General features: G+C 42.4%; 1 protein-coding gene across 13 annotated transcripts in view; it reads left to right on the top strand.

Annotated features, from left to right (window-relative positions):
- PDE8B (phosphodiesterase 8B) overlaps positions 1 to 27,667 on the top strand; it is a 247,997-nt gene that overhangs the window by 153,034 nt on the left and 67,296 nt on the right. For 5 of the 13 annotated variants that reach the window (XM_055366979.2, XM_055366980.2, XM_019013408.4 and 2 more), the window contains 5 exons: positions 3,838 to 3,926; positions 11,459 to 11,537; positions 16,029 to 16,169; positions 17,675 to 17,763; positions 19,955 to 20,015. In XM_055366979.2, the coding sequence (XP_055222954.1) occupies positions 3,838 to 3,926; positions 11,459 to 11,537; positions 16,029 to 16,169; positions 17,675 to 17,763; positions 19,955 to 20,015 (459 nt within the window). The remainder of the gene's footprint in view (positions 1 to 3,837; positions 3,927 to 11,458; positions 11,538 to 16,028; positions 16,170 to 17,674; positions 17,764 to 19,954; positions 20,016 to 27,667) is intronic. The other 8 variants (XM_055366985.2, XM_055366984.2, XM_055366983.2 and 5 more) reach the window with 2 other exon arrangements.

Below are 27,667 nucleotides of genomic sequence, written 5' to 3'. Positions count from 1 at the left end.
TTCTGTGTAATATTGACCCCCCGACTCTACCCCATTCCAATGTTGTCCTTTTCAAGTTTGAGTTGGGACCTCATGGAGTGTGAGGACATAGATTTTCCTCATTACCTAGGAGATGACTGGAGAATGGCAATGACACACTGTGGGTTTTATCGATCAGGACCCATGTACGTGCTGTTGAGTGTCCTTTTGGAATTCTACCTTTAGTTCAGTGATCCTACCTCAAACTGGTTTAGAATGGCTGCCATTTGAAGCGATAGCATCTTGTCTGGAAGGCTGAGATTGCACATCTGCTCACAGTTAGGAGAAACAACTGGAACTCTTTGGGTGCAAATGCTATTGAGAAAATTTAACCAAAGTTCCATTGTTTCCTTCTTACACATTTTATAACCTGTCCATGGTGCTCTGGAAGGCTTCATTTGCCACTATCCAGACATGTTACTGTGTTTTGCAGTCAGCCTCAGTGAATAAAGCTTTGGGGGAGGGGCATGAACAGCGGTAGCTGTCAGGGACCACCTGGTGTTCTTCAGTGCTGGCCCTGATAGAGGCCATTTGCCCATTAGGTCAGGGTGCCCCCAAGTAGCTTGGGCTTATTCCAGGAGAAGCATGCTGCACCTACAACAGCTCTCCTGGCATTACTGTGGCACACCATCAGCTGAGACTGATCTTCATGTGGTGGTTCTCCTTTTTTGGGCAAAATCCTGTCTTTCACAACTGTCTTCCCAAGCACCTTTTCAAATATGCCAGTTATCTTTGCCTTCCATGAAGTTGTTTCCCATCTCTGAGCTGTTTTGATTGTATTAGATTATCTGCTGAAACTCACCCCTGTGTTGCTAGCTAATTGGCTGGTGCTTCAGTCTGTGGTCCCTGAGTGGGGATCTAGGAACAAATTGTGCCATCACATATCCCACGACAACTCCCCTTGAAGGCTCTGGAGCTATGTGTAAGCAGCCGACTATATAGATGCTAATTCCTTGCTGAGCCTTTTAGAAACCAGCATCTTAGCAAAGGACAGTTGCAACTGTTTTTATATCAACTTTATGTGCCTCTTTTTCTATTTGCAAAAATATTTGTTCAATTTAACAAGTGTTTATAGAGTTCTGCCTCTGTGCAATGTGCTAGGCATGCCGGGGGCACAACTGTAGGACACAGTTCTCTGTGGAGAGGCCTTCTGTGGAGTAGGAAGTGGGGAGCTACGATTTATTGTCAGGCCCAGTTCCCAGTGATTTACTTAATCCTCCTCTACATATGAGGGATTTGATATTTTCTCCATTTTTGCAGAGGAGGAAACAGGCTCAAAACAACTCAACTTGCCAGAGCTCACACTCATGACAAAGTCCAGAAGCAAATACATGTTGTTTAACTCCAAACTCTATATTGGGTTCACTAAAGTTAGATTTCCCAAGCTAGTGTTCCACAGAACACCACTGTACCAAAAGCTATTAATACATGGTCCGTGAAGAAAGCCTTCTATGATCAAATAAGTTTGGGGAATCAGTGAAAACTCAGTTCCCCCTCCTCCCACACCTGAGAATCCACAGAGCACTTTTGCAACATTGCACATTAGCATTTTAAATACTCTGAGAAGTCCCATAGTAAAGAAACCTGCTAACTTTGTTTATCTCATCATTTTCTTTCCATTTTTTGCAAAAACTAATCCATGTTTGTTATAGAAAATACAGATAAGCTAAAAATTAAAATTATTTATGCCACCAGCCTTTCAGATTTATTTGTAGGCAGAAATAGAAATGACTGTGTATTATTTACAAAACAGTGTCGTGATATACATACATATCTTTCTATGTTATTCCAGCATTTTCAAAACATATTTTATCATGGTTTTTTCATGTTTTTACAAAACATGAGCTAACAACTCCCTGAGTTCTGTTATAGGCTGATATATAGCTTTTATCCATCTAAAAGCTCAAATGGAATCTAACCATGTTTAACTTTGCTCTGTAAATCAAAGAGAAAGTATTTCCCTTATGTGTATGTTTATGGCTTCCTCTCTTTCCTTAGCCCTTCCCAGCTTCCACGTAAGAACTGTGGAGGACCAGAGGCCCAGGGAAAGCCAGGGAGAAGCCAACCACTCCAGATATGTGGAGCCAACCACTCCAGTGTATATGTGGGGTGTGTGTGTGTGTGTGTGTGTGTGTGTGTGTGTGAGAGAGAGAGAGAGAGAGAGGAAGGAGTGAGGAGAGGGATTGATTTTTTTCTCTGGCCAACTTGGGTGAAGGAAATCTAAGAAATACATCTTTCAGCAGGGCCTAGTATTCTCCTCCTCCACCTATATAGCTACCGGAGAAGCAAAAGTATGCGACTAGTAGTTTGGAATACTTTGGAATTCTGCTTATCTTTCTACTTAATAGTTTGCAAGCCATATGGTTAGAAAGGTTTGCATGATATGTTTTTTTAGTCAATTAAAATGCATAACATTTCGCCTTTCCTAAGTAGAATTGTCCTTAAATCTCTTCCCTTACTATTTTTTACTTGCTTTTTTTTTTTCTGATTTCATTATTTCTCATTAAGTATTGACGTGATCATATCGGAGAAGTGCTCAACTTCCTATATACCCTACACTGAATCACATAGCATATATAAGAAATGTAAACCAAATTACTTTGGGATTAAGTGAAAAAGAGCCTACTCCTCTAAACGCGGGACTTGAGCAGCTCATGCCTAGCATAAATGGGTGCTTCGTAGTTCTTTGATGAATGACAATGTGTGCTGCATTTTCTTCTACGTTATTATTTGCTTATCTATCTGTTCATTCATTCACTAAGTTTATTTATAAATACATGAAAGCCTTTTTTTTCAATTGAGATGAAACTGAAATTAGCCATTTTAAAGTGAACAATTCAGTGACACTTAGCACATACACAGTGTTGTACAACCACCACCTCTCTCTAGTTAGAGTGAGACCCTGTTGCAAAACAAACAAGCAAAAAGCCATTTTCATCATTCCCAAATGTGTTCCCATTAAGCAGTCACTCCTAATCCTCCTCCCCACAGCCCTGACAACCACCAGTCTGCATTCTGGCTCAATCAGTTGACCTATTCTAGATATTTCATATACATGGAATCATACAATATGTGAATTTTTCTGTCTGGATTCTTTCACTTAGTACTTTTTTCGGGTTCATACATGTTGTAGCATGTATCAGTATTTTATTCCCATTGTATGGTCAAGTAATAATCCATTGTATGTATACACCACAATTTGTTTATCTGTTCAAATGTTGGACATTTGGGCTGTTTCTGCCTTTTGGCTATGGTGAATGATGCTGCTATGAACACACATGTATGAGTATTTATTTGAGTACTTGTTTTCAGTTCTTTTGAGTATATACCTAGGAGTGGAATTGCTGGATCATATGAGAATTCTGTGTTTAACTTTTCCCCTGCATTAGGCACTCAGAAAATTAGGAAGGAAGTAAAGAGTAGGCTCTCCCTTCCAAAGAGATCATTGATAATGTGGTGCACACTGAACATGCTGAGTGTTGGGTTTTAGATGATTTTATTAGTGCAATATGAAGCAAAGTGTTTCAGTCATTTACATGGCTGGGCAGGCATTCCGTGCTCTAGAGCATTCATAATGTAGTTTATTCTACCTTTGTTATGCAGGAAGTGAAGTGTACAGTATTACTTGCTCTGTTGTTTCTCATACATTTAAACAAGCACTTTGAACACTTTGACAGCTGTTTCATCTCATCTTACCTACTACTAATTGTCTTATATAATGGAGTTACCTGGGGATAGGAACAACTGTTAAGTTTCTCTATTTGACTCTCTAAGAAGTAATCATATATGTCTTATGTATTGTCTTTGCTTTCTTTTCAGAGATTTATGGAAAATAGCAGCATAATTGCTTGCTATAATGAACTGATTCAAATAGAACATGGGGAAGTTCGCTCCCAGTTCAAATTACGGTATGTAGCAAAATGATACAGTAACATGAGGTTAACAATTCTTTAGAAAATCTTATCTGTCAACAGGCTGATGTTCATGGGTTCATAGCTGAATCCCAGGGATTTTGAAGCTTTTAAACAGGCAATGAATGGCAGCTGGCCAACAGCAGTATCTAAGCCAGAAGGCCCATTATATAAAGAAATAAATTGGAAGCATTTCTTCTTTTGACAGTATTTTCCACTATTTACAGAATTTTAAAATTGTAACCTGGGAAAATGCTTAATTTTTGCACAATTAGATCGAGATTAGGAATAGCCTTGAGGATTATTTTCTACTTCCTACTTTCAATATTTATACATTTTTACTTGGATTGTTACGCATAGGGGCAAACTAATGGCAATATTTATCATGCTAACCATAAAAATGGCTAAGTAACCACAATAGCAATTTTATTAAGTCTGTTTGTGGCCTCAATATGCATGAAGTAGCTTTAAGAAACCAGTTTTAAGTCTCTTTACAAGCATATAGTGTTTTAAGAGCAGGCTTGTCATTGGTGCTCAATTCCAGGGATGGGATTCTCTGCGTGTCTGGCTGCTGGCCAGAATGCTGGGCTGGGGGATGTTCTGCTCCTGGGCCCTCTTAGGAATATCAGGGTCCTAGCTCCTGCCTGGTTTTGCTCAGGCTCCACTCTGGCAGGCTTTTTGGACCCTGATGTTTTCCTCCCTTCTCAGCCAGAGAGCAGGGAAAGGAGGAGGCTCTTCTCCACCCGTGGGCCACTGCGGGGCCCAGTCCTCAGGAGCTTCAGGCTGTGTGATGCCAGAAAATTCTGTAGCATGGCCTCTCTCTGGCTGACTGAGAAGTCATGGATAGTTTGAGGCTCAACACAAAATAAGTAGGAGAGCATCCTATCATAGTAATTATATGCCTTATCTTGATTACTTATTGTCATTCAAAGACGACAAAATCCTTTTCAAACTTAATTATCCTCTGTCCCAGGGAGGCAAAAATGAATCGACATAAACGCAGAGAAGCAGGTTCCCCTGGGGTGCACCCTGGTCAGGGAAGTCACTTTTTGGTGGGTAGAGTGCTCTAAGAAATAAAGTGTGGGGATAAACAGTCACTTTCTTAGGTAGAAAAGTATTAAAAAAAGAATCTCAAACCAGTGGGAAATCAGATATTTTGGGACTTCAGGTATTTTTAACAGCCCTTGGTAAGAAATATTGCCAAAGACTTTTTGAACGTATAAGTAAGCTAGATCCTGTGGTTTCTTTTTATGTGTATGTTAGCTTCAGAGAACTTCACAGAATTTTTCTAGAAACCTATGTTGCCTTTACTTCTGTAATTTATGCCTTTTAATAATGTAGATTAATTGTTATCATTCCTGGGGGTCTCTACTGTTTTTAATTGAAGGTTAAAAGACTTAGTACTTTTATTTTAGATGTTTACACAATAAATAGAATTAGAAAGAGGGGGATTTTACTGTGGTTTAATTCTTCAACTGTGTATTACCCACAATAAAAAATGAACAGCGCAACACCTCATTGCATTGACAGGCAATTCCATTATTTGATTTTAAATAAGTGCTTCTGTTTTTTTAGGCAACATTACATGTGATGGCATATGTTAGGTGCCAGGAGATGCCCTAATACAGATTCTGCAGTGCACATGGGGCACTGGGGGGCTGTCCCAGGAATGTTAGGGGCACCTTGTCCATGATGAGCAGGGCAAAAGCAGGCCTGGAAATTTGAAATAAATATTCCCAGCCAACACAAGAGCATAAAGAAAAGCCTTCAGGTTATTGTACTGCTGAAATCTGTTTAGAGCCAGGACACCAAAGACTTTTTAAGGTCTTATCAGATTCAGAACTTTGCAAGTTTCTAAGTACCATTATGTAGATACTATACTTCTGACCCCTCACTTACTAGAACTGATTGGGGGCATTGGACCTGTTGTTGAGGTCATAATGAAAAGGCTCAAGTTCTTACTACAAATCAGTGTCAAATTGGATAATGGACTTGACCCAGGAAGGTAGTGGCCCCAGGAAAGAAGGTTTGCCTGGCACAGGGATTATCTTGCCTTCTGCACAAGTTTCAGCTGTTGCTTTTTGGTGGGTTCTGTCTCAACCTTATTCAAGTTATTGCCCTTTTGGGTGTGGGTGTGAACATGTGCATGATTTTATGTGCATATTCCCAGGTATTCTGTATCTAGGCCCAGCAGATAGGGGCAGTGACTCATGCCACGGCCTCTCCCCAGCTCCTTAGGGCACTCAGGGACATCTAGCACATATACCTGCACCCCAAGGCAGGCAAGCAACTCTATCATTTGTTGCAGACTGGGAAAATGAGGCTCTTTATTATACAATGCTAGAATAATTATAGTCTAATTATATAATACTTTCCCCTACAATTCCGCCCCCAGCTGCAGCTAAATATGTAGCATTACTGTCATTCTGCAAGGACAGTCTGTACTGCAGGATGATGGTGAATGTTAAAGGTAGACACCTCTGCCTGGGTCCCATGTCTGGTGACCATATTTACTTAACCAAGAAACAAAAAGGATCACCTGATGTGATCAAACAGAAGATGTAGTCTAATTTTAAGATTCTATTATATAAAATAACTTAAAGATATAAGAACTAAATCACATATCTGTATGCCTTTGATGAATTACTCTGTTGAATAGAAGAATTTATGAAATGGAGAGCATCTAGGATAATCTAGATTAAATGATGGCTATTTATCTCTTCTGATGTTCTTACACCTCTTTATCATGAAAAGATCTATTTTATCTAAAATAAAGATAATTATTTAGCTACTTAGCAAGAGTTTGGGCTGATTGATATATACTAATGCAGTACCAGCTATTGTTTGATTCATTAGTCAGTCTAGAAGTTACATCCAAGTCATTATGTTTATTTCACTCCAAATCTTAAGACAGTAGCAATCCTCAGTTTTAGAAAGAATCAAAATTTTTGGTGGGCAAAACTCTGTATTCTGTGGAACACCACATCTCTCAGTATTAACAGACATTTGTAGAGCACTTTATTCTCATATGGGCTCTGCGTGATAGCCATTGTGTTACAGGGGTGGAAACTGAGCTGTGAAGGCTTAAAATAACCAGTCCCTATTGCTTTATTGCCCAGTAATGAGTGCCAACAAGTAACAAGGTCACGATCCTCTCACCTCTTCCACTCCCCGCTCCCAACTCTTCCCAGACTCCTGCTGGGATGTGGACTTGTGTTCAGAATCTTTTCCCTACAAGCCACCACCTTGCCCAGTCCTACCCTTGTTCCAGGCAGCCTCACAGTGTGTGTGTGTGTGTGTGTGTGTGTGTGTGTGTTGTTTTAGTGGAGTCTAGATAGAGCACTTTTGGAAGGGACACAGGAGATAATGTAACCCAACACCCTGGCCATGATTGACAGAGGAAAACACTGAGAACCATCACAGCTACTCAGCATGTTGGTGGCAGTGGTGGAGTAGAATCCAGGCATCCTGCTTTTTCAGTCTGGTGCACTTTCCACTCAGCATAGCACTATATTATTTATAGACTTTATACCTGGACCCCTGTAATATTTACCTTTTCTCTCTGGACCTTCGAGGGCTCTTAAGAAGGTGCAGGGAAAATGGTGATATTACCTATACTTCCTGGGTTCCCACAACTAGGTTACTTTTCCCTTGTGTTTCTTTTTTCTAGTTTTCCAACTTTTTAACCTGAAGAATAAAACATAAAGATACCTGAGACAAAAGAGTTATATGGTTCCCAAGAACAGATATTAATAAAGCTAAGGTTCTTCTGCCAGAAGAGTATGAATAATTAATATAAGCAATTAAGTTCTAAAACTCTAGAAACATGCCTCAAGTTGATTATCTCATTTTGCTGCAGGTTTATTTAAATAGAACCATCAACCAAAGAGGTTGAGAGCCTGAATAAACATTGCGGTCTGGTAGTGTTTGTCGTGGGGGGCAGGGGTGGGAAATAGTGTATTCTTTCTACCAATATCCTTTCATTTCAACTGTTGATAAGCATTTACTTTGTCTTATGGGGCTTTATACTTATTGAAAATTTCATGCTTTGTGGATAATCATAAAATGAATGTTTAATAAATTTTGGAGATTGGATCTAAGATCATGTATAAAGGCAACCTCTTGAATTGATGAAAATGATAATAGTCTGAAGTACCTGTTTATATACTTAGTTGAAACCTGTTTACATAGTTAGAGAAAATACTTAGGCAAGAGAGGAATTTGTCATTTGATAAAATGTGTTAATTAAAGCTTAATTATCCAGCTCTCAAAATTAACAAATTAGTCCACATAGAGTGTGTTTCTCCAAGAGTGACTTCTGAAAGGCAGCTGCTGCCCAGGAAATCCTTCCCTACAGTGCTTCGTCCAGTTTTGGACCAGGTGCCTGGAAAACATTGTTGATAAGACTAGCTCTTGCTTGTCTCTTATGAGGCAGTGCAGTGACAAATTTGGTAGCAGTTTTAAAGCCCCCTTTTATTCTTGTTTCTTATTTTAAATTGTGTTTACAAGTGGTGGTACTAAGACAGTATACAGTTCAAATTAGGTAGACTGGAGCAATTTAACTAAGAAAATATACTACTGCGCCTGTAAGCCATTTCAGTTGAGTTAGGTTAATATTCTCTTCTGCTCTTCTAACCCATATCATGATTACTTGTTACACTTACCTAGTCACACTGATATCTTCATTTCTGCAACTATAGGAATGGCGTCCTGCAGTTGGCTAAAATACTGCACTCCGCACGCATACCTCACTATTATTGAATACAGTTCTTGGTTTGACGTTTCAGGTATACTTATGAGAAAAGATAGGTTACAATTCATTTTTTTCACCAAAGCCTTTTGAAAGCCTTAGAGAACAAAGAAGTATTACTCTGTGATCTTAAACATAACAACAGGTATCATGTGTTGTATTCTCATATTGTCCCAAGCACTTCGAGAAATGCCTCACATAAACTATCTGTTTTGATCTTTACAAAAACCTGTGAAATACATATTATTATCCTCATTTTATGGATGAGGAAACTGAGGGCCATTGAAGACAAAAAGTTGCCTCAGGTCGCATAACTGGAAAAATACAGAGCCAGATTTCACCCAGTTCTTTCTGCCTTCTTCCCTCTAAACAGATCAAAATAAGAAGACAAAGTTAGAATGCCTTTATGAGTGGAAAAAAATAACATTTTTCAGAGTTTTTTTTTTTAAAGAAAAAACATCAATCCAGCAAATCAACAGTTTTTTTTTTTATTTTGTAATGTGTAAGAAAGCTTTTTGTTGGGATTCTTTAAACAGTCAGTATAAATAACAGAGCTCTAGCTACATGCTTGCTGTGTTGGACAGTAAATAGCTTACTGTATTTGGAGTTGCTCTAGATTAGGAAATTAGTTAAAACTATAATAAACAAAATGAGAGTCTGATTCCAAATATTCCAGAAATATAGGGAAGGTCACCAAGAAAAGTCCCCACTGGAGAACTGCAGAGGTGCAATGAACCAGCAAGGGGAGTTCTGCTGGGTTTGCCTTTCACCATGCCAGGGGGAATGGTTGGAAGCCGAGTAACATCACAACAGCAAAAAAGGAGAAAAAATGTTTTTGTGTCTGTTGCAAAAGGCCAGAATACCTCACATCCAATTTGGGCCCAGTTAAGTTCTCTAATTGATGGAGACTTAACTTCTTCATGACCACAACTGTGAATGAAACAGAAGAACGTCATTGCCTCGTGTTAGTGTTGAAGTTTCATTCAGCACACACATAGTCCATTCCATGATCCACAAAGATTTCACTGAATTACAATTCTTTTTGTATCATACACACACATATATATGCTATTGTTTATGCATTTAGTTTGAAAGATTAGTTTTTTTCCCTCAAAGCGTATTATTAACCCTCTTAGTCTGTTAGGATTGCAATAATGAAATACAGTCATGCATCATTTAATGATGGGGATATGTTCTGAGAAATGTGTCGTTGGATGATTTTGTCATTGTGCAAACATCATAGAGTGTACTTACACAAGCCTACATGGTATAGCTTACTACACACTTAGGCTACATGGTATAGCCTGTTGCTCCTAGGCTACAAACCTGTAGAGCATGTTACTGTACTGAATACTGTAAATACTTTTAACACAATGGCATTTGTGAATTTAAACATAGAAAGGCACAGTAAAAATGCAGTATAAAAAGATTTAAAATGGTGCATTTGTATAAGGCACTTAGCATGAATGGAGCTTGCAGGACTGGGAGTTGCTCTGGGTGAGCTGGTGAGTGAATGGAGAGGGAACATGAAGGCCCAGGGCATTATGTGTATAGGACTATAGACTTTATCAGCTTTGTACTCTTAGGCTACACAAAATTCATTAAAACATTTTCCTTTCTTCAATAGTAAATTAGCCTTAGCTTACTGCTACTTTTTAACTTTATAAACCTTTATATTTTTAAACTTTTTCACTTTCTTAATAACATTTAGCTTAAAACACAAACACATTTCACAGCTGTACAAAAAGAATTGTTTCTTTATAACATTATTCTGTTAGCTTTTTTCTATTTTTAAACCATTTTTTTTTTTTTTTTTTTTACTTTTTCAACTTTTTTGTTAAAAGCTAAGACACACTTTGGCTGGTGCCTACACAGGGTCAGGATCATCAATATCACTGACTTTCCCCTCCACATCTTGTCCCACTGGAAGGTCCTCAGGGGCAATAACACACATGGAGCTGTCACCTTCTATGATAACAATGCCTTCTTCTGGAATATCTTCTGAAGGACCTGCCTGAGGCTGCTTTACAGTTAACTTTTCTTAGTAGTAGAAGGAGTATTTTATCTAAAACAATGATAAATAGTATAGCAAATACATAAACCAGTATCCTAGTTATCTCTTATCAAATGTTATATACTGTACCTCATTACTGTATTGCTACACATTTATACAGCTGATAGTTTAGTGGGCTTGTTTACACCAACATCATCACGGACACGTGAGGGTGTTATGTCTGCTACGACACCACTAGGCAATAGGAATTAGGTTATAATCTCGCAGGACCACCACTGTATATTGAGTCTGTTGTTGAAATATCGTTATGAGTTGCATTACTGTATTTTAAATTGAGTAATTTATAAGCAACGGAAATGTATTGCTGACAGTTCTGGAGGCCGAGAAGTCCAAGATCAAGGTGCCAGCAGGTTCTGTGTCTGGTGAGGGCCCGTTCCTCATAGATGGCACCCTCTCTATGTCCTCACATGGCAGAAAGTGCAAGGGAGCTCACTGGAGCCTCTTTAATAAAGGCATTAATCCCATTCATGAGGATGAAGCCCCACTGACTTAGCCACTTCCCAAAGGCCCTGCCTCTTCATACTATCACATTGGATGTTAGATTCCAACATATGAACTTTTGGGAGACATCAGCATTCAGACCATGGCAATAACAAAAAGTACGTAGATTTGACGAACCTAGTATCTGTTTACTTTGTTAAATTAACAGATGAAATGTGAATGGTTTTCATAGAAGAACTAACTTCAATCTTTCATAACTTTCAGGGCCTGTAATTCAGTGTTTACAGCATTAGATCACTGTCATGAAGCCATAGAAATAACAAGCGATGACCACGTAATTCAGGTATGGAAAGAAACCACCTCTATCATTAACATTCAAAATGAACCTTTCAGGTTTAAGCCACACTTTTTATCAAGTACTTTCCTATCATCCTCATGTATCAGCACATTTTCTTAGGAGAAATAAATATCAAGCTGTGCAAAGAGTACTGATAGACTTAAGAATTAGATATTCAATAAAGAACAAAAAATTATTACTTCAGATCAGAACCTGCAATTTCTTTGACAGAAATGGGGTTTTAAAAAATTTTATTTTTTTGAGACAGATTGTCACTCTGTCGCCCGGGCTGGAGTACAGAGGTAATCTTGGCTCAGTATAATTTCTGCCTCTCAGGTTCAAGTGATTCTTGTGCCTCTAAGTAGCGAGGATTACAGGCATGTGCCACCACACTCAGCTAATTTTTATATTTTTAGTAGAGATGGGGTTTTACCATGTTGGCCAGGCTGGTCTCAAACTCCTGACCTCAAGTGATCCACCTGCCTTGGCCTCCCAAAGTGCTGGGATTACAGGCATGAGTCACTGCACCCAGCTAGAACCGGGGTAAATTCTTTTGACCATCTGTGAAGACACTATTGACATAGAAGTAAGTCAGAATGGTACAGCAAAGGCTTATAAATGTCTAGGGAACAGAGTATTTTCAAAGACATTCATTTGTTTACCTGCAGTGGGTATCCTAATTACAAAGCATTCTTACATGAATGTCATCCTCCTAAGGAAATGTGTGTAGCAGAGAAACCTTTCAAGAAATGAGGTGTTCTTATTATAATTGTTGGAAAGTAAGACATCTGTATTTGTAAAATACCCTGAAATATAGACTTTCCACGAATTGGTGCTTGCCTGCCTGCTGTTGGTTTGCAGAGTGGCATGGAGTGTGAGGAGCACTTATCAGTAGGGCACCAAAGACAGTGGGCAACACACAGCGAAGCCCACAGCAGAAGCCTCACATTTGTCTGCCCTGAAATCTCCCTGTGCACACATACACACCTTGTTCTCATACCAGACCAATAACATCAATAGCCCACCCTGCCTAGGCCCTGTCATCAGCACTTTCATTAGGTTGTCTCATTTCTATTCAGTAAGGGTAGGAAAGAGACATCATTGCCCTATGGTGCAGATGAGGAAACTGAGTCCCAACAAGGCCAAGGAACTTATCCAAGGAAAGCCTTAGTAATAAACATCAGAACTAAAATATGTAGTCATGTCTCCAAAGCCTTCCTACCTGGTTTCCTGTTTAGCTGTATAGTTAGAATATGTTTTATGGCTGCCCCGTGAAATGTATCTGAAGGCTTCCTCATGTTGCTGGCTATTAGTGGCCCACCTGCCCACAGGTCTGCCTCTTGGACCTCAGAGAGAGCCAGACGTGTTTCTGTTACAGACCAAGCACAAAAATCCCACATCTCCCCCACTTATACCCCGACTTGGACAATCAATTCTATTCATGAAGCACATTTTCTTTGCACCTCCCTGTTTTGCAGTGTGCAGCTGGATTTGATTTCAGAAATGAGGAGACGGGGCTCCCTGCCCACTAGCCGCCCCTCCGCCTGTAATCTAACAAACGACTTCTAGAATAGGGAACAGAGTCTTTCATTCTCCAGTTATCAATTGGTGGTTAGAAAACCTGTATCCTTGGGAGAGGTAATATTGTGATGGTGTCACATTATGATATTAATCATCTCCCAGCCTTTGCGATGAACAGGAAGAAGCAGGGGCATGAGGCCAGTATAATAGATGCCTGTAAAGGAGAGGTGGAAGGAGAGTCACTGCCTTTAAAGGGAAACTTGGATTCTGAAAGAAGACCTTACGGCTTTTTTCTCAGGGAACCTTTTCATCCTCCTTTAGAAAACTGTATCAGCAATCTGTAGTATGGAACTTAAAACAAGAGGAAGGAGGAAGGAGCTGAATAGAGGATGTTATATGTATGGTGAAATTACCTATGTGCTATAAATTTTGAGGATGTCATCATTGGATGGGATAGTTAATATATGTTCTTACTTGATATCAGCATCCTTTTCAGGGCATTCCAATCAAATAGTTAGATGCCTTTTTGAATACAAATCTTCAGAGGTCAAGTAGCAGCACTTAAAATTTAGAAGCAATATCTACCTATCTGTGTCTGTCTATCCATCTGTTATCTATCCACCCATCCATTCCTCCCTCCTTTCCTTCCTGTCTTCCTCCCTCCATGCCCCCATCTATCTAAACTCTACATATATTTGCTTTAAAACACTTAATTGTTACTTGCCATATACTAGGCTCAGTTCTAAGCATTTTACACATACTCATTTATTTCTTAAAGCAATCCTGTGAGTCAGGTATCACTATTGTACTCATTTTGCAGATGAGGAAACTGAGGACCAGGGAAGTTAAGTAATTTGTCCATGGTTTTGTAGCTGGTAATTGGCAGAGCCAGGATTTGAACTTGGGTGCCTTGGCTCCAGAATCCATATCTGGGAGTACCTGCTGCATTCCGAGGTGTCAGGAACCCTGGTGTGAAAGAAGGGCCATGACTTCTACCCAAATTTACAACTTAATAGGGAAGGCAGAATGAACACACATGAAAAGGTATGAGAATATGGCTAACAAATAAAGAAAATAATATATTCTCTAATATTTTCTATTCATTCCTCAAATAGTTAATAAACAGTCCTGAGTATCCAAAGATCAATTCAAAATAGCCTTTGCCCTTGAGGACTTGATTGTCCACTGGGAGAGAGAGAGAGAAACAAAAATTTAAATTCGGTGTAATAAGTCACTGAAAGTCTGCACAGGCATCAGTGGCAGCTCTTGGGAGTGGACTAGGTAGGGGAGTCAGGGAAGGCTTCCTGGAAGAGAAGAGGGATAAATTGGAGTTGGAGAGGGAAAGAGACAGGGAAGGGTATTATAAGCAGAGAGAGCACGTGGGGAAAGGCCCGGAGATGAGAGAGACATGCAGACAGCTCAGCAGCCTGCAGGGGTGGCCCCGGGAGGTATGAGGCTGGCTTTGTGAGCAGGGGCTACGCTGTAAGTGATGCCCTTCCCTGCCTAGGGAGGGCCCTGACTACTACATGTCAGTGATGGGGCCAGGAGGGGGTCTGGAGATCCATGAAGACAATATCAGGCCCCCTTCTCTTCAGTCACCCACCAAAGGCCTGATGACCAGAGCATCTTCCAAACCCCTTCAACTATCAGGGTTGATCGTGTTAATAGAAGCTGTGTCTCCCAAGGAACAGCTCCGCAAGTGTCCCTGCGCCACCCTGTTCATGACTGCTGCCATCGCAGTTGAGGGCAAGAGTGATTACAGTTGGTTCGAACATCTCCGAAGCAGCAGATGGATGCAATTTAAGCCCAAAGAAATTCATGACCCAGATGCAGTCTGTTTACATTTTCCCGACATTCTTCACCGCTTGTCTCTCTCCACTCAGCCCCCATCTGTGATCTTTGAAAAGAAATCAGAGGGTGGGACAGGACCTGGGAGTCATCTAGGGTCATGGCTCTAAATTCCAGGACCCCAGGCAGAATTTTGAAAAGAAACCTCTGAGTCTGCTGGCCCCAGAATCTGCCGAGGGGAGCTTCACACCCGCCTGAGCCCAGCACTGAAAGGGCTGCCTCCTGCCCCAGCCATTTAACTGAATTTATTGTTCTGATTCTACTGGTAGTGTCCCCAAACTGTAGCAAACATTGATCAATAGATAGTGGCAATTGGAAAGGAGACAGGAGAAATCCAATTGTGGAGATGTGCATAATACAAGCCACCACTGTTGAATGGAGTTCTTATTTGTTTGTTTGTTTGTTTATAAGAGACAGGGTCTTGCTGTGTTGCCTGGGCTGGAGTGCAACGGTGCAATCATAGCTCACTGCAGCCTCAAACTCCCAGGCTCCAGTGATCCTTCTGCCTCAGCCTCCTGAATAGCAGGGACTATAGGTGTGTGCCACAACACCTGGCTAATTTTTTTATTTTTGTGGAGGTGGAGTCTAGCTGTGTTTTCCAGGCTGGTCTTGAACTCTTGGGCTCAACTGATCCTCCTGCCTCAGCTTCCCAAAGGGCTGGAATTGAATTACAGGCATGAGCCACTGTGCCCAGCCTGAAACTTTCTTTTTTTAACTACAAACATATGGACCCAGACCTAATTTATTTTTATTTCTTTTTTTGTCTGAGTTTTTCCTTATTCATGGGGCGGTAGATGGTGAATGAGTTCCCCAAGAGGCTGGTACTGCTAGATGAGGGCTTCCTGTTTTTTTCCTGCTGAAGTTTCTTCTGATTTCCTACAGGGGATCAGGATGGCAGTTGAATGAATAAATTGCTGCCAGGAAGGAGGGAACTCCTCCAGGAAGGGTTTGGGGATGGAGAGGGGCAGCAGGACCTGGCCAGCTAACTGCATTAGAGAATGTTTGCCCTGGGAACTTCTTGCTTGATATTCCTCTGGGTCCCAACAAGTCTTCCTACGGGGCACACAGACATTTCATGAACTCTGTCTTGTGTCCCCGCACTGATCTGTACCCACCTCCCATTAACAGTATGTCAACCCAGCCTTCGAAAGGATGATGGGCTACCACAAAGGTGAGCTCCTGGGAAAAGAACTCGCTGATCTGCCCAAAAGCGATAAGAACCGGGCAGACCTTCTCGACACCATCAATACATGCATCAAGAAGGGAAAGGTGGGTTACACCAGCAAAACCAATCCACAAACCCTCTCCCCAATGCACTTTTTTTTCTGAGTTTTAGAATTTCATCCTTAAGATTAGCTTTTTTAATAATGTCATAATTAAGTGAAAGATCTATTATGTTTGCAAAATGAGTTCATTTTTAAGTTAACTTTGGAACTCAAGTGAATCTGGTGCTTATGATTATGGTACAGAATCTGGTGATTTTGTGTGAAAACATTTCATCCTGTGCATGAATATGTCCCATCTGTCATTGCTGGAATATTGTGGGTATCTCTGAGCAGAGTTCCACCCAGAGAGCTGTTGTGTTTTTTCAGTTTATCCAGTGTTTGGGAGACTAGACATATTTAATACCAGTATTTATAGGTAGGCCAGGTTTTTTTCCCAGTTTTCCTTTTCTGTTCTCTGATCGCTGTTCAACATACATTTGTAGCTTCCTCCTCCCAGCTGCACCTGTTCCTCCAGTGGCTTCCCCTTCATCTGGGTAGATGAAGGTAATGATGGAAGTCCGAGAGGAATTTTCCCTGAAGCCCTCTCCTCCTGTAGAGCACTGCCTCTCATCGCTGGAACTGCCTGTGCATTTTCTGTTAAGCATTCAGAATGCTTCTTCACATACAATTTCTTTCATCTTCCTTTCTGTGATGTGAAGTAGTTAAATAAGCCCTGTATCCATTTAATAGAGGGAACATTTTAGAGGGATAAGATAAATTTGGATTATAGATGATGATCAAAATGTTTTTTTAATTGAGGCAATGAGACCAAAAAGGAAACAAGACATTGTTAACTATTCCAAAAATTGTTGCCAAAAGAATATAGCCACACATACCAAGGTGCATACCAATTAGCCACCTTATGTGATAGAGGGGGCAAGAAACGGCTGCAGGGAATCGGAATCTCAGTTTCTGATTAGCCAAACCTCCCATGTTCAGAGAACAGGAACCGATACTCTCCCCTTGGCCTCTTTCATGGAAGCTATGAGGAGCCAGACTGACCCCCGAGAAGCCTTGGCTGGGGGGCCCGTAGGATGTTAGGAAGACGATGGGCTTCAGCGAGTGTTAAATAGACATGAATTTATACGCAGATTTTCTGCATCCTAATGTGGGCAAGTTACCTAGACCCTCTGAGCCTCAGTTTACCCACCTGTAAATTTAGTATGATAATGCCAAGTTCACAGATTGCTGTGAAGATTTTGAGAGAGACCTCCAAAGAATCCCTTGACCTGGTGCCACAGCAGCCATAGGGCTGAAAGCAGAATTCCACCCACAGGTCAAGTGTCCTGGAAGCTGGGACAGACAACCTGGTGGTGGATATGTGGATCTGTGGTCTTGTTTTCACACATGTGGCCACATCAGCATTGCACTGGGTACAACAATACAGCAGGCATTGGGAAATGTAATGAGAGCATGTGGGAATGTTCCTTCTCAGCCTTCTGAGACCCTCTGCAGGAGCAGCTGTCATCCTTGACTAAAGGATTTTAAGAGCTCTCTTTGTCCATGTAGGAGTGGCAGGGGGTTTACTATGCCAGACGGAAATCCGGGGACAGCATCCAACAGCACGTGAAGATCACCCCAGTGATTGGCCAAGGAGGGTGAGAGCAAACTGTTCAACTCTTTTAGCTGAAGATAAAGACTCAAGGCCCTCATGGGCATTGGGCTTGAAATGCCAGTATGAGCCTTACATCCACAAATGCAGTAGGGTTGTGCTGAATGTAGTATAGATCGAGGGTGCTTCCACTCAGCCGGCAGCAACCCCCAAACATGGTTTTCCTTGTCTTTTATGAAGCATCACCCCAACCTCCCACCTCCACCTGATCACCTATGCCTTCTGTCATTCCCAGTGTGCTCTAAAGGGGCTTGATTTCTGGGCTTCCCTTTCCCCATAACAACAATGATCTCCTGCTGGTGCTCTCTGGCCTCTGCACTCAGTGCATAGGGAGCCACCTTTTCTCCTGCTTGAGGCCCTCGCTCCATGCTGGTTCCTCCAGGCCGGTTCTGGACTTGTTCCTTGGAGGCCCACTGTTTATGGAGAGAAAGGTGTGTCTGACCAGGAGCTGAGGGCATCTCAATCCACTGAATCTCAGATTACCAGAGAAGCTTCTCTCTTTTGTGGAGAGATAAGAAAAATATGCAATTCCTCTTCCTTCCTCCAGTTAAATTTTGTGAGATTTACAAAGCCAAATAGGACCCCCTAACCATACATCATGGTGAGCCGTGGGGAGCCAGCCTGAAGGTCAACACCAGGTTCATAGCTTGGGTGTATAAGGAACACAACGTTGTGTGACATGTCAGAAAAAGATGAGGCCACAGTCATCCTGCCAGTAACTGGAACAGGAGCCCCACCTGTGACTCTTAGGACTACCTGAGTTCCTTGCAAATTGTTGCATGAATAGAAAACAAGATGTTTCATAAAATCAGCCAGGTATTTGTAATAGCTTGTTTCCCCTCCAATTTTGGTTAGTTTCAAAATTGCTCTCCCATCAATTCAGGCTACGTCCCGTCAATACCACCTGGTATTTCATGCCATTTTGTAATTTGAAGCTCCCTTTTTGCTTCACTCTGGATGATGGGGGCACTGACAGGCCCCTGACCGAGGTTGTGAGCTGGAGAGAGGCTGCCCCTCGGCCCTCCTCCTGAGCAGCCTGGCCTCAGCGTGGCCATTCTCACCCACAGGCAGTGCTGAGAACTGTGGGGTGGAGATGATGCCCGTGACTGTCATGTTGTTTTTATCCTCATCCTTATACCATCTCCTCAGAAAATCAAAGCTAAGAATCCCTTTCTGTGTGTGTGACCAGAATCATTAGGCAACCAAAGCAGAGGAGACGTGCTATTGCCGGGTAATTTCCAACAGAATACACTTTTCTGGTCTCTCTGATTTTACAGATAAGAAAAAGAAGTTCTTTTGTCCAGACACAATTTCCAGTGTTATTTTCCCTGTAATTGTAGGCAGTGAGCTATCAGAGGCAATTCTTATTAAAAGTAGGGAAATTTTACCTCTTCCTAGTTGAGTGAAGTTTATTACAGAGTAACCAGTATTTTATATCCTCTTTTCAGAGGCCTACAGAGAAAAGCGAACCAGGTAAAGAGAGAGAGAGAGTGGGATACCCCAGGGGCTTCTGGGGGCAGAAAACCTAATGTAACTCTCTGGATTTCATGGTTTTACTCTCAGTAAAATATTGACTGTGAGCTGATTTTTGCATGGGGCTGAGGCACCTGTCATCTTTTGCCCGGTTTTCCTTGTGACAATGATAAAGAGTGAGACTGCCCACTGAGTTTCAGGACCCAGTCCATGACCTTGAAATGAGAGGATTTTTATCTGCCTGAAAAGTGCCATTATTGTGACAATTATAGTGTGAAAGAATATGGGATATTTAATATAAAAACAGCAGCCATGAAATGTGGTTATTGTCCAAATGAATCTTTTGTAGCTATGCAATTATTAGTATCAGCAGAATTAAAACTAATTTATTTGTAGCAGCATTTTATCCTATCAACTGAAGATATCTAGGAACCAAACTTTAGGAGTCAGTTACAAAATAAGATACCCATTAGGGAAGTGTTTCTGAGCCCTCTAGGATGTATAAAGGAGGCCCAGTTTCCAAAGGCATGTGTGGGCTCTGTGTGAAAACTGTGTTTTCTGTAGATTGAGTCTTGCTTGAATTTTAAAACTGCCCTAGGCCGAACCCTGGAGTTTAGCTTTAAGAAGTCTGTTGACGTTTTTATTTGCTGATTTGTTGAATCATCTCATATCTGACTCACTAATAACTGATTATTTGTTATTAGGAAAATTAGGCATTTTGTCTCGCTCAAGAAACTGTGTTGTACCACTGACAATAATAAGCAGGTACGGTATCAGCTCACTTCATTTGCTCTGTCTGTTTGGCCATGCGTCACCTCTGTTCTCTGCTTATCTCACCACTGTTCTCTGCTTGTCTTTCTCCATGTCTTATTGTAACTGCCAATTAAGCAGATTTGTGGGAAAATTTGGTTCCTCTGACAAATCTTTTTATTTCCCAGCAAACCTATATCACTTTATTTGTAGTGGACATTGGTTATGATTTAGCTTGTGGCTGAGGAACTCTCTAGACTAATATATGAAGGCATAAAATTCTTCCTCCAAATAAAAAATGTTCTATTTTTATCTTAATTTCTTAATCAGTTGGAAAGTATATATCCATTTGAGCATTGCACCCCTACAAATTCATATCAAAAACAAGAATCATTCCAAATTAGTACTGTGATTTTTTCTTACCCTTACATCATACAGAAGAATACATCTGGATGTTATCATCTCCAGTAACAGAATTTTAAGAAGCCACTTTATTTAAGAACTTTTTAAGGTAATTTTGTAATGGAGGGCAACATTGGTGTAGGTATTTTTTCTATTTGATTAGTACTTTTACTACTGGATTATGTGTATTTTCACTTCATGCATTGTAATTTGTAGATTAACAATTATACAACGAACATAATTATCAGTGATCTATTTTTGAAAACTTACAACATGTGGTCTTTGATTTTTATGAAGATTTTAAAGAGGGACAGTATCTCTAAAAGATTTCAAGGGATTATGTGGCATAATGCATTTTAGTAGAGGATGGCAGAGATGTGTGAAGTGCTGGATGAGAAGGTGAAGCCCAGCCAGGCCTGGAGATCAACTGGAACCAGTAGGATGTGAGTAGACAGTGGGGTGAGCCCAGTGAGCCCGTGAGGCTGTCTCAGGATATCAGTCGGTTGTCTCAGGATATCAAAGGGGTCCATGTCCATGTGCTCCTTTATAAGATATAGTTCGAGATAAAGTCCTTCCTCCAGCACTGAGAATCTCATCTGAAATCAGGACGTTTTCACATAATACCATGAAGTCATGCAAGAGGCAAGTCCTTGGAGACCTCTGGTAAAGGAAAGAATGGCCTTTCATAGGGAAAAAAAAGGGTTCCAACAGCCATTTTGCTACATACCAGGAGAAAGAATGAGTTCTTCATAAGAGCTGACACAGGCAGAAAGAGAGGGACAGGACACCTGGTGTCTCTTTCGAGACAAACTTCTGAACACAAGCAGTGCAGACCAACATTTCTTGGCTGTGGATCCACAGTAGAGGACACAGGTCCACTGGGGTTCATTCATTCTCATGCCAGAAATTGACCAAGCACAGTTCATGTCCAGTTCATGCCTTTCCCCCACCAACTCAGCCTTGCTCCTCTTCCTTACCTTCTTTCTCACTTAATGACAGGGACCCCTACTCTCCCTGTCACCAGTCTCCCTGCAACTCCATGTGCCCAAGTCCTACCAGTCCTTCATGACCCAGTGCAAGAAACATTAAGTTTCACCTTCTTTCTGAAGGCCCCTGAGGTACCCTCTTTGCTTTGTATCACCCCCCAACCACCGCCATCATCTTCACAGCTATTTGCGTGCTAAACTGCCCTCTCCCCTCTAGCAGGGCCACTGGTCTGTGCTGTCGTTGTGTGCCCACACTGCCTGGCATGTAGTAGGCCCTCAAGCTGGTGGCTAGCATTAATGAAACTGAATGTCTCAGTCCTGGCCTCCTGCCAGCTGTAAAGCCCTCCTGCCTCACAGGGAGAGCAGGCAAGCCCTTAGCACAGGACTTTAGGATACAGGGGTGGGGGGCCACCTGCTTTTTTTCTGAGGCTCTAAGTAGAAACGCCTTTACTACCATGAATTAGCTGCTGCTCCTAGAAAAGAGGAAATGCAGAGCTCAGATACCCTGAGCCATTGACGTCACCTAATGGTACTGCACAGGCCTGGAGAGACATTTAGATTTTCTAATAACAAAGCATTTTTATACCTCTGGCTAGCTACAGTGTTTTTCCTCTTCATCGAAGGAGGCTGCAGCAAATGGCAATGGGATCTGTGCTGGGGAGGGCACCTGTCTGCAGGCGGTTCCGGTGGTGTGGTTTTCTGGGGTTTAGCCCTGATGTCAAAGTCGGCCCATGGGTTTGCATTTTAACAAGGTGTGACGTGGTAAGCCAGGCTGCTCTCTCCTGGTAAGGCTTGCCGTCAGCAAAGATCCCTTTTCCTGTATGAGCCCTGTAGTTTTTTGCCAAGAGGCTGGAAATGCTCAGTGAGGTTTGTCTGTTGTCTTCCTCTCCTCTGCACACACACTTTCTCCCCAAATATGTGTTAAACACCTGTTCTGTGCTGGCACCAGGGACACAATGCATCTGCCCCCAATGTCAGGGAGGCCACAGACAGGTAAACAGAATAAATAGAATGCAGCATAGAGGAAATGTGAATCAAGCACTGGAGAAGCTCAAAACCCAGGACCTAAGGAGGCTGTCTGGGATTTTTAGCTATTGTGTAAAATAGGGGCCAAGAAACTAGAGCCTGCAGGCCAAATATGGCCTGTTCTGTAAATAAAGTTTTATTGGAACACAGCCACACTCTCTAGTGTGTTGCACCTCTGGCTGCTTTCATACTATGGTGGCAGAGCTGAGGCCATGTGGCCTGCAGAGCTTAAATATTTACCTTCTGGTCCTGCACAGAAAAAGGTTGCTGACTTCATTTCTTGAAGATAATTTTCTTTCTTGGGCGTTCCATTTTCTTAGGCCAGAAACAGTCTGACCCGACCTCCCAGAAGTACCCCTTCTCCCCTTCATACACTTCTTTGGGCACCTTTTGCCTTCGTGCCAGCCTCTGCGTCCTGTCTCAAAGCCTATCTCAGCCCCTGCATACTGGTGCAGACACGAGAACCTAGGTCCCCTGAGGCTTTTTCCTTTTCACAAGGACAAAATCCAAATGCAAATTCATGGCTCAGACTTCAGAATTTCAAGGATCTGCAACCATGGTCCAAGAGTCATACTTGCATAGGGAAAAAAGGAGTCAGTTAGGGCCCTGACATTATATCTGCTCTTGTGTCTTGTTTTGTTTTGTTTTGTTTGAGACAGAGTCTCACTCTGTTGCCCAGGCTGGAATGCAGTGGCACGATCTCAGCTCACTGCAACCTCCGCCTCCCGGGTTCAAGCGATTCTCCTGCCTCAGCCTCCCAAGTAACTGGGATTATAGGTTTGCGCCACAGTGCCTGGCTAATTTTTGTATTTTTTGTGGAGATGGGTTTTCACCATGTTGGCCAGGCTGGTCTTGAACTCCTGACCTCAGGTGATCCACCTGCCTCAGCCTCCCGAAGTGCTGGGATTACAGGTGTGAGCCAACGCACCCAGCCATCAGCTCTTATTCTTGTTACATTTTTAATGTGGCTACTAGAAGTTTTAAATTACATATGTGGTTTGCATGTGTGGCTCACACAATATTTTTATTGGACAGACCTGGTCTGGACTTTCCCTCCCCTGCCAAATCCTATCACAGATTCACCTCACTTGCCCTTTTGCAGGTGACGGGATGCTAACGAGCAACAGACATCCTCTCGTTTCTAGCAATGAGTCAGCTCCAGACTCACTGAGCCTCCAGGAAAAGATGCTGTAACCAGTTTCCCAGGCCCCTAGGAGGCTTTTACTCTCACTAGAGGACATTCTGATGGGTGCTTAAGCAAACATATAGAGAATGTCTTTGCGGGGAGATGCAGGGCCCCTTTCAATCATTCTCAAACTGCTGCGGAAAGTTAGGTCTCACTTTCTAGAGCTTGGTGGACAGTGGGGAGTACCATGCCCTACTGAGTGTACTCAGGCAAGGGGACACCACAGCCCTCAGAAAACTAAGGAGAAGTGGGATGCATGGGAGCCAGTGAGGGCCAGTGGACAGTTAGGCAGTCATCATCCCTGAGTTGTCTGGGCAGCAAGGTGGGGATGGCTTATTCTCAAAGAGACCACACATGCTTAGAAACCCTTTAGCCATGGGTTGGGATGGTGGGTTAAAGGAGATGGTCAGCCTCCCCTAATTAAAATGACCTCCTGCCCTTTTGTGGGAACAGAGCAAAGCTACCAGTTGACAGCTAGTAAGATTTTTTTTCCTGGCACAGCCTGGCTTCACCAGCGTGTCACAGAGGAGACTGCCCCACAGTTCTCACCAGGCTCTAGGACCTTCTCTCCAAACCCAGCAGGTCCTGGATCACGGGCCTTGTCTGAGATGTGTGCGATCTGAGTGTGACCAACAGGCTGCTCCACCAAGCACCCTTGGTCGATTTCTTTCTTGCCTCGCAGGACTGTGCTCACAGCCCCCTGAACCCACAAGGACCCAAGGACTCAAGGACTCTGTAGTTGCTTGTGCCCAGTACTACAGGAAAGAGGCAGGCTGACGCCATCTTTCTTTTCTTCCTTCCTCTTTTGCCTTCTCTCTTTTATCCACACTCTACCTTCAGTCACCTTCTATAGGCCTCCAGACAGTCCACAGATTTTCCCATCCAGTCCTTACACCTTCATGGACCATCCTCTCAATGGGTTTCTGCTGCCTACGACCCTTGGTGGCCCATTCTGGTTCCCACCGCCAGGCCGGCCTTCTCTTGGGTGTGTCCTTGGCCTTCACTGCCCCCATGCCTTTACTCTCTCCACATTTGCCCATTTCTGTTTCTCTCACCCCTTACCTTTCTAGGGGTGGTGTGGCCGATGGGCCTTCTCATGATTTGGGGCCTTCTCCTCCAGCTTCTGGCAAACCATGATCCTTAGCACTAACAGAGTCTAATATCTCATGGCATTCTCAGCAGAACTGAGAGAAGAGGATGGTGGGGGTTCTGTTCATTGCTAAGTAGTGATAAAAACAAAATTTCAATTTGCCCTCAATTCCCAGTACTTGGTTCTTTTACATGCTTTTAAATAGTGTGGACCTTTTGTTGCTTCCCTGTCCTTTAGGACTCAACTCAGCTTCTCTTCCCCCCAGGAAATCTTCCAAACCTTCCAGCCCATGTCTCTACCCTGCAAAGAGGGAGCAGGGACACTTTTTGTCTGCACCACCCATTGGATCATTAATCTTATGCTGCTTTGGGTGAGTTCTCGCCTTAGGGCGGGGACTGTGGGTTATGCGTCTTCGTACTTCCTCCTATGTATGCCCCATAGACATCAGGAAATTGTTTTGAAAACTAGTTTTTACTCCTTAACACAATAACCTTTGGATGGCATAGAAAATTAAAGATGCAACTTCTGTCTTATCCCGAATTCTTATTCCATGTAGAGTTGATCTATATGTAGCCAATATATGTCTCACATGGTGTTACAAAGAATAGTTTCTGTACTCTTCCAAGGCACACATCCAAGTGTGACTGCTTTTTTTAAGAATTGGAGAAAAAGGCTACTGCAACTGAAAACATGACTGCAGTTATCTCTAAAAGCAGCTAGTCACAGAAATGTATTTTATGTAATTGGAATATTACTATGATACAGACTTTGTACACGTGCACCTTATTTGTGTGCCCCAAAATATTTATTGACATATTTGGTAAAGCCACAAGGTAAACAAAATTATCCAAATTTTTCCATTTAGCTTTAGTACATATTTACAAGAATCTATTTAAAGAAAGGCCTCTGATATTGCGAAACCACATTTTTTTTTCCTGAGAAACCACGTTTGGAACAGCCAACCCCCGAGCAGACATGAATGGAATACCTGCTACACATCAGGGACTGTGGGAGGCTCTGAGGGCACAAGATAAGCAGGGGCTTGCAGCCGGGAGGAGGGGACAGGGGTGGGGGTACTGAGAATCCAGGGGTAGGATTCTGTGTTTGAGAAGTCTTGACTTAGAGGAGGGAGAGACAACTTCACGCTTGGTGGTGATGGTGGCTGCTGGAGGTGATCATGCCAGGCTCTGTGAAGTTCCAGAGCATCTGAAGCTGAGAGGGGGCTCTCTTGGCTTGCAAGGGAAAGGGTAAACCGATAACATTCTGGGCATGTGCACCTACCCTGAGCGTGATGTGAGAGGAGGCTGCCTAGTTTCAGGTAGACACAGGCGCCCTTTGCCCTGGCAGAGAAGCTTACCCTCATGGCCCGCAGGACAGCAGGCTGGGGGGTGTCTGCCCTGCACGGATGGGGTTTTTTTGACCCGTCTGTTCTCTCATTGTATCCTTTCTGCTACATCAAGGATGTTTATAAGGCAATGGATGTTTGTTTATAAGGTATCCCTATGGTGGGGATAAGTGGGAGGTGGAGGATGGGAAAATCAGAGGGGAAGAAGCTATAGGTCTGAGCTGGAAATAAAGTGTCTGTTTGTGTGAGACCAGTAATGCCTGCTCACCAGTAATAACCAGCTTCAGCAGGGACCCCCACCACCCCACCTCACCCTTAGCTGAGCCTCAGTCCTGGAGGCCTCAACATAGAGAAAAAATAATTTGACTTAAGAAAAGTAAGATAGACCGCCGGGTGCGGTGGTTCACGCCTATAATCCCAGCACTTAGGGAGGCCAAGGCAGGCAGATCACGAGGTCAGGAGTTTGAGACCAGCCTGACCAACATGGTGAAACCCCGTCTCTACGAAAAATACAAAAATTAGCCAGGCGTGGTGGTGGGCACCTGTAATCCCAGCTACTTGGGAGGCTGAGGCAGGAGAATTGCTTAAATCCAGGAGGTGGAGGTTGTAGCAAGCCAAGATCATGCTGCTGCACTCCAGCCTGGGTGACGCAGCGAGACTTCATCGCAAAAAAAAAAAAAAAAAAGAAAAGAAAAGTAAGATAGGTTTGGTAATGGATAATGAACAGACATAGCTGAGCTATTTCTTAAAAATTAATGTTATCTATTCATCTCTAATGCATTGAAGACCACTAGGATTTAAAGAGGAGTATTATGTTGGCGTTTGGGAGGAGGGTTTTTTCCCCATAAGTTTAACTGAAATTCCAAAAGTTGCACTTCTACATGACTTGTGTCATTCAGACTATTACAAGATTCTGCTCACTCCGGAGGCTTGTACTAATTAAGCCCAAGAGACTTACAGTACCTTAGGCCTGACTTCTTTTAAAGTTTTACTTAATATACCAATTTTTAGGCCACTTACGGGTGTTAGCGCTCTATGGAAAATTTTCTTTTTCCAAAGCAACAGTTGGTGGCTGACTTTTCAGAAGGAATTATTCACCTCACATGAAGGAATCAGTTTCTGGCATTTTGCTCAACCTAAATCATCCATTCAGTGAGCATGCATGCCTGCTGGCACTTGGCCCAGTGGAAGATACAGGATGGATGAGACTGAAGTCACTCCTTGCATCTGCTCTCGCTAGAGTAGAATCCCTGGCTTGGCTAATGAGACCCCCATTTACCCAGTCACCCCCATCCTAACCTGGGAACCACCTTTAGCATCCTTGCTTTCCTGAGCCCCCTGCATCCTAGAAGCCACTTAGTTCCAAAAGTGATGTCTTTGAAACAACTCTTGACTCCATGCCCACTTCCCCACCCCACCACCACTTCCTTTAAGCCATTATGACCTCTCATCCTACAGAGCCTCATGACCACTCCCTCTGCCTCCTTGTAATGTGTGCTGGAGCCAGTTCATACCAACTTGTGAGAACTGATTGTTTAATTTTCTGGTATTTTGTGATTTAGTGTTAAACCAGCCATTATTAAAAATTAAATTATATAAGCATGCATTTAAGCAAATTTTATTTGTAAGAAG

The sequence above is a fragment of the Gorilla gorilla genome, chromosome 19 (assembly GCF_029281585.2).
Source record: "Gorilla gorilla gorilla isolate KB3781 chromosome 19, NHGRI_mGorGor1-v2.1_pri, whole genome shotgun sequence".
Lineage (NCBI taxonomy): Eukaryota > Metazoa > Chordata > Mammalia > Primates > Hominidae > Gorilla > Gorilla gorilla.
Note: the sequence above shows the minus strand (reverse complement) of the source record. Positions and strands in the feature narration are given on the sequence as shown.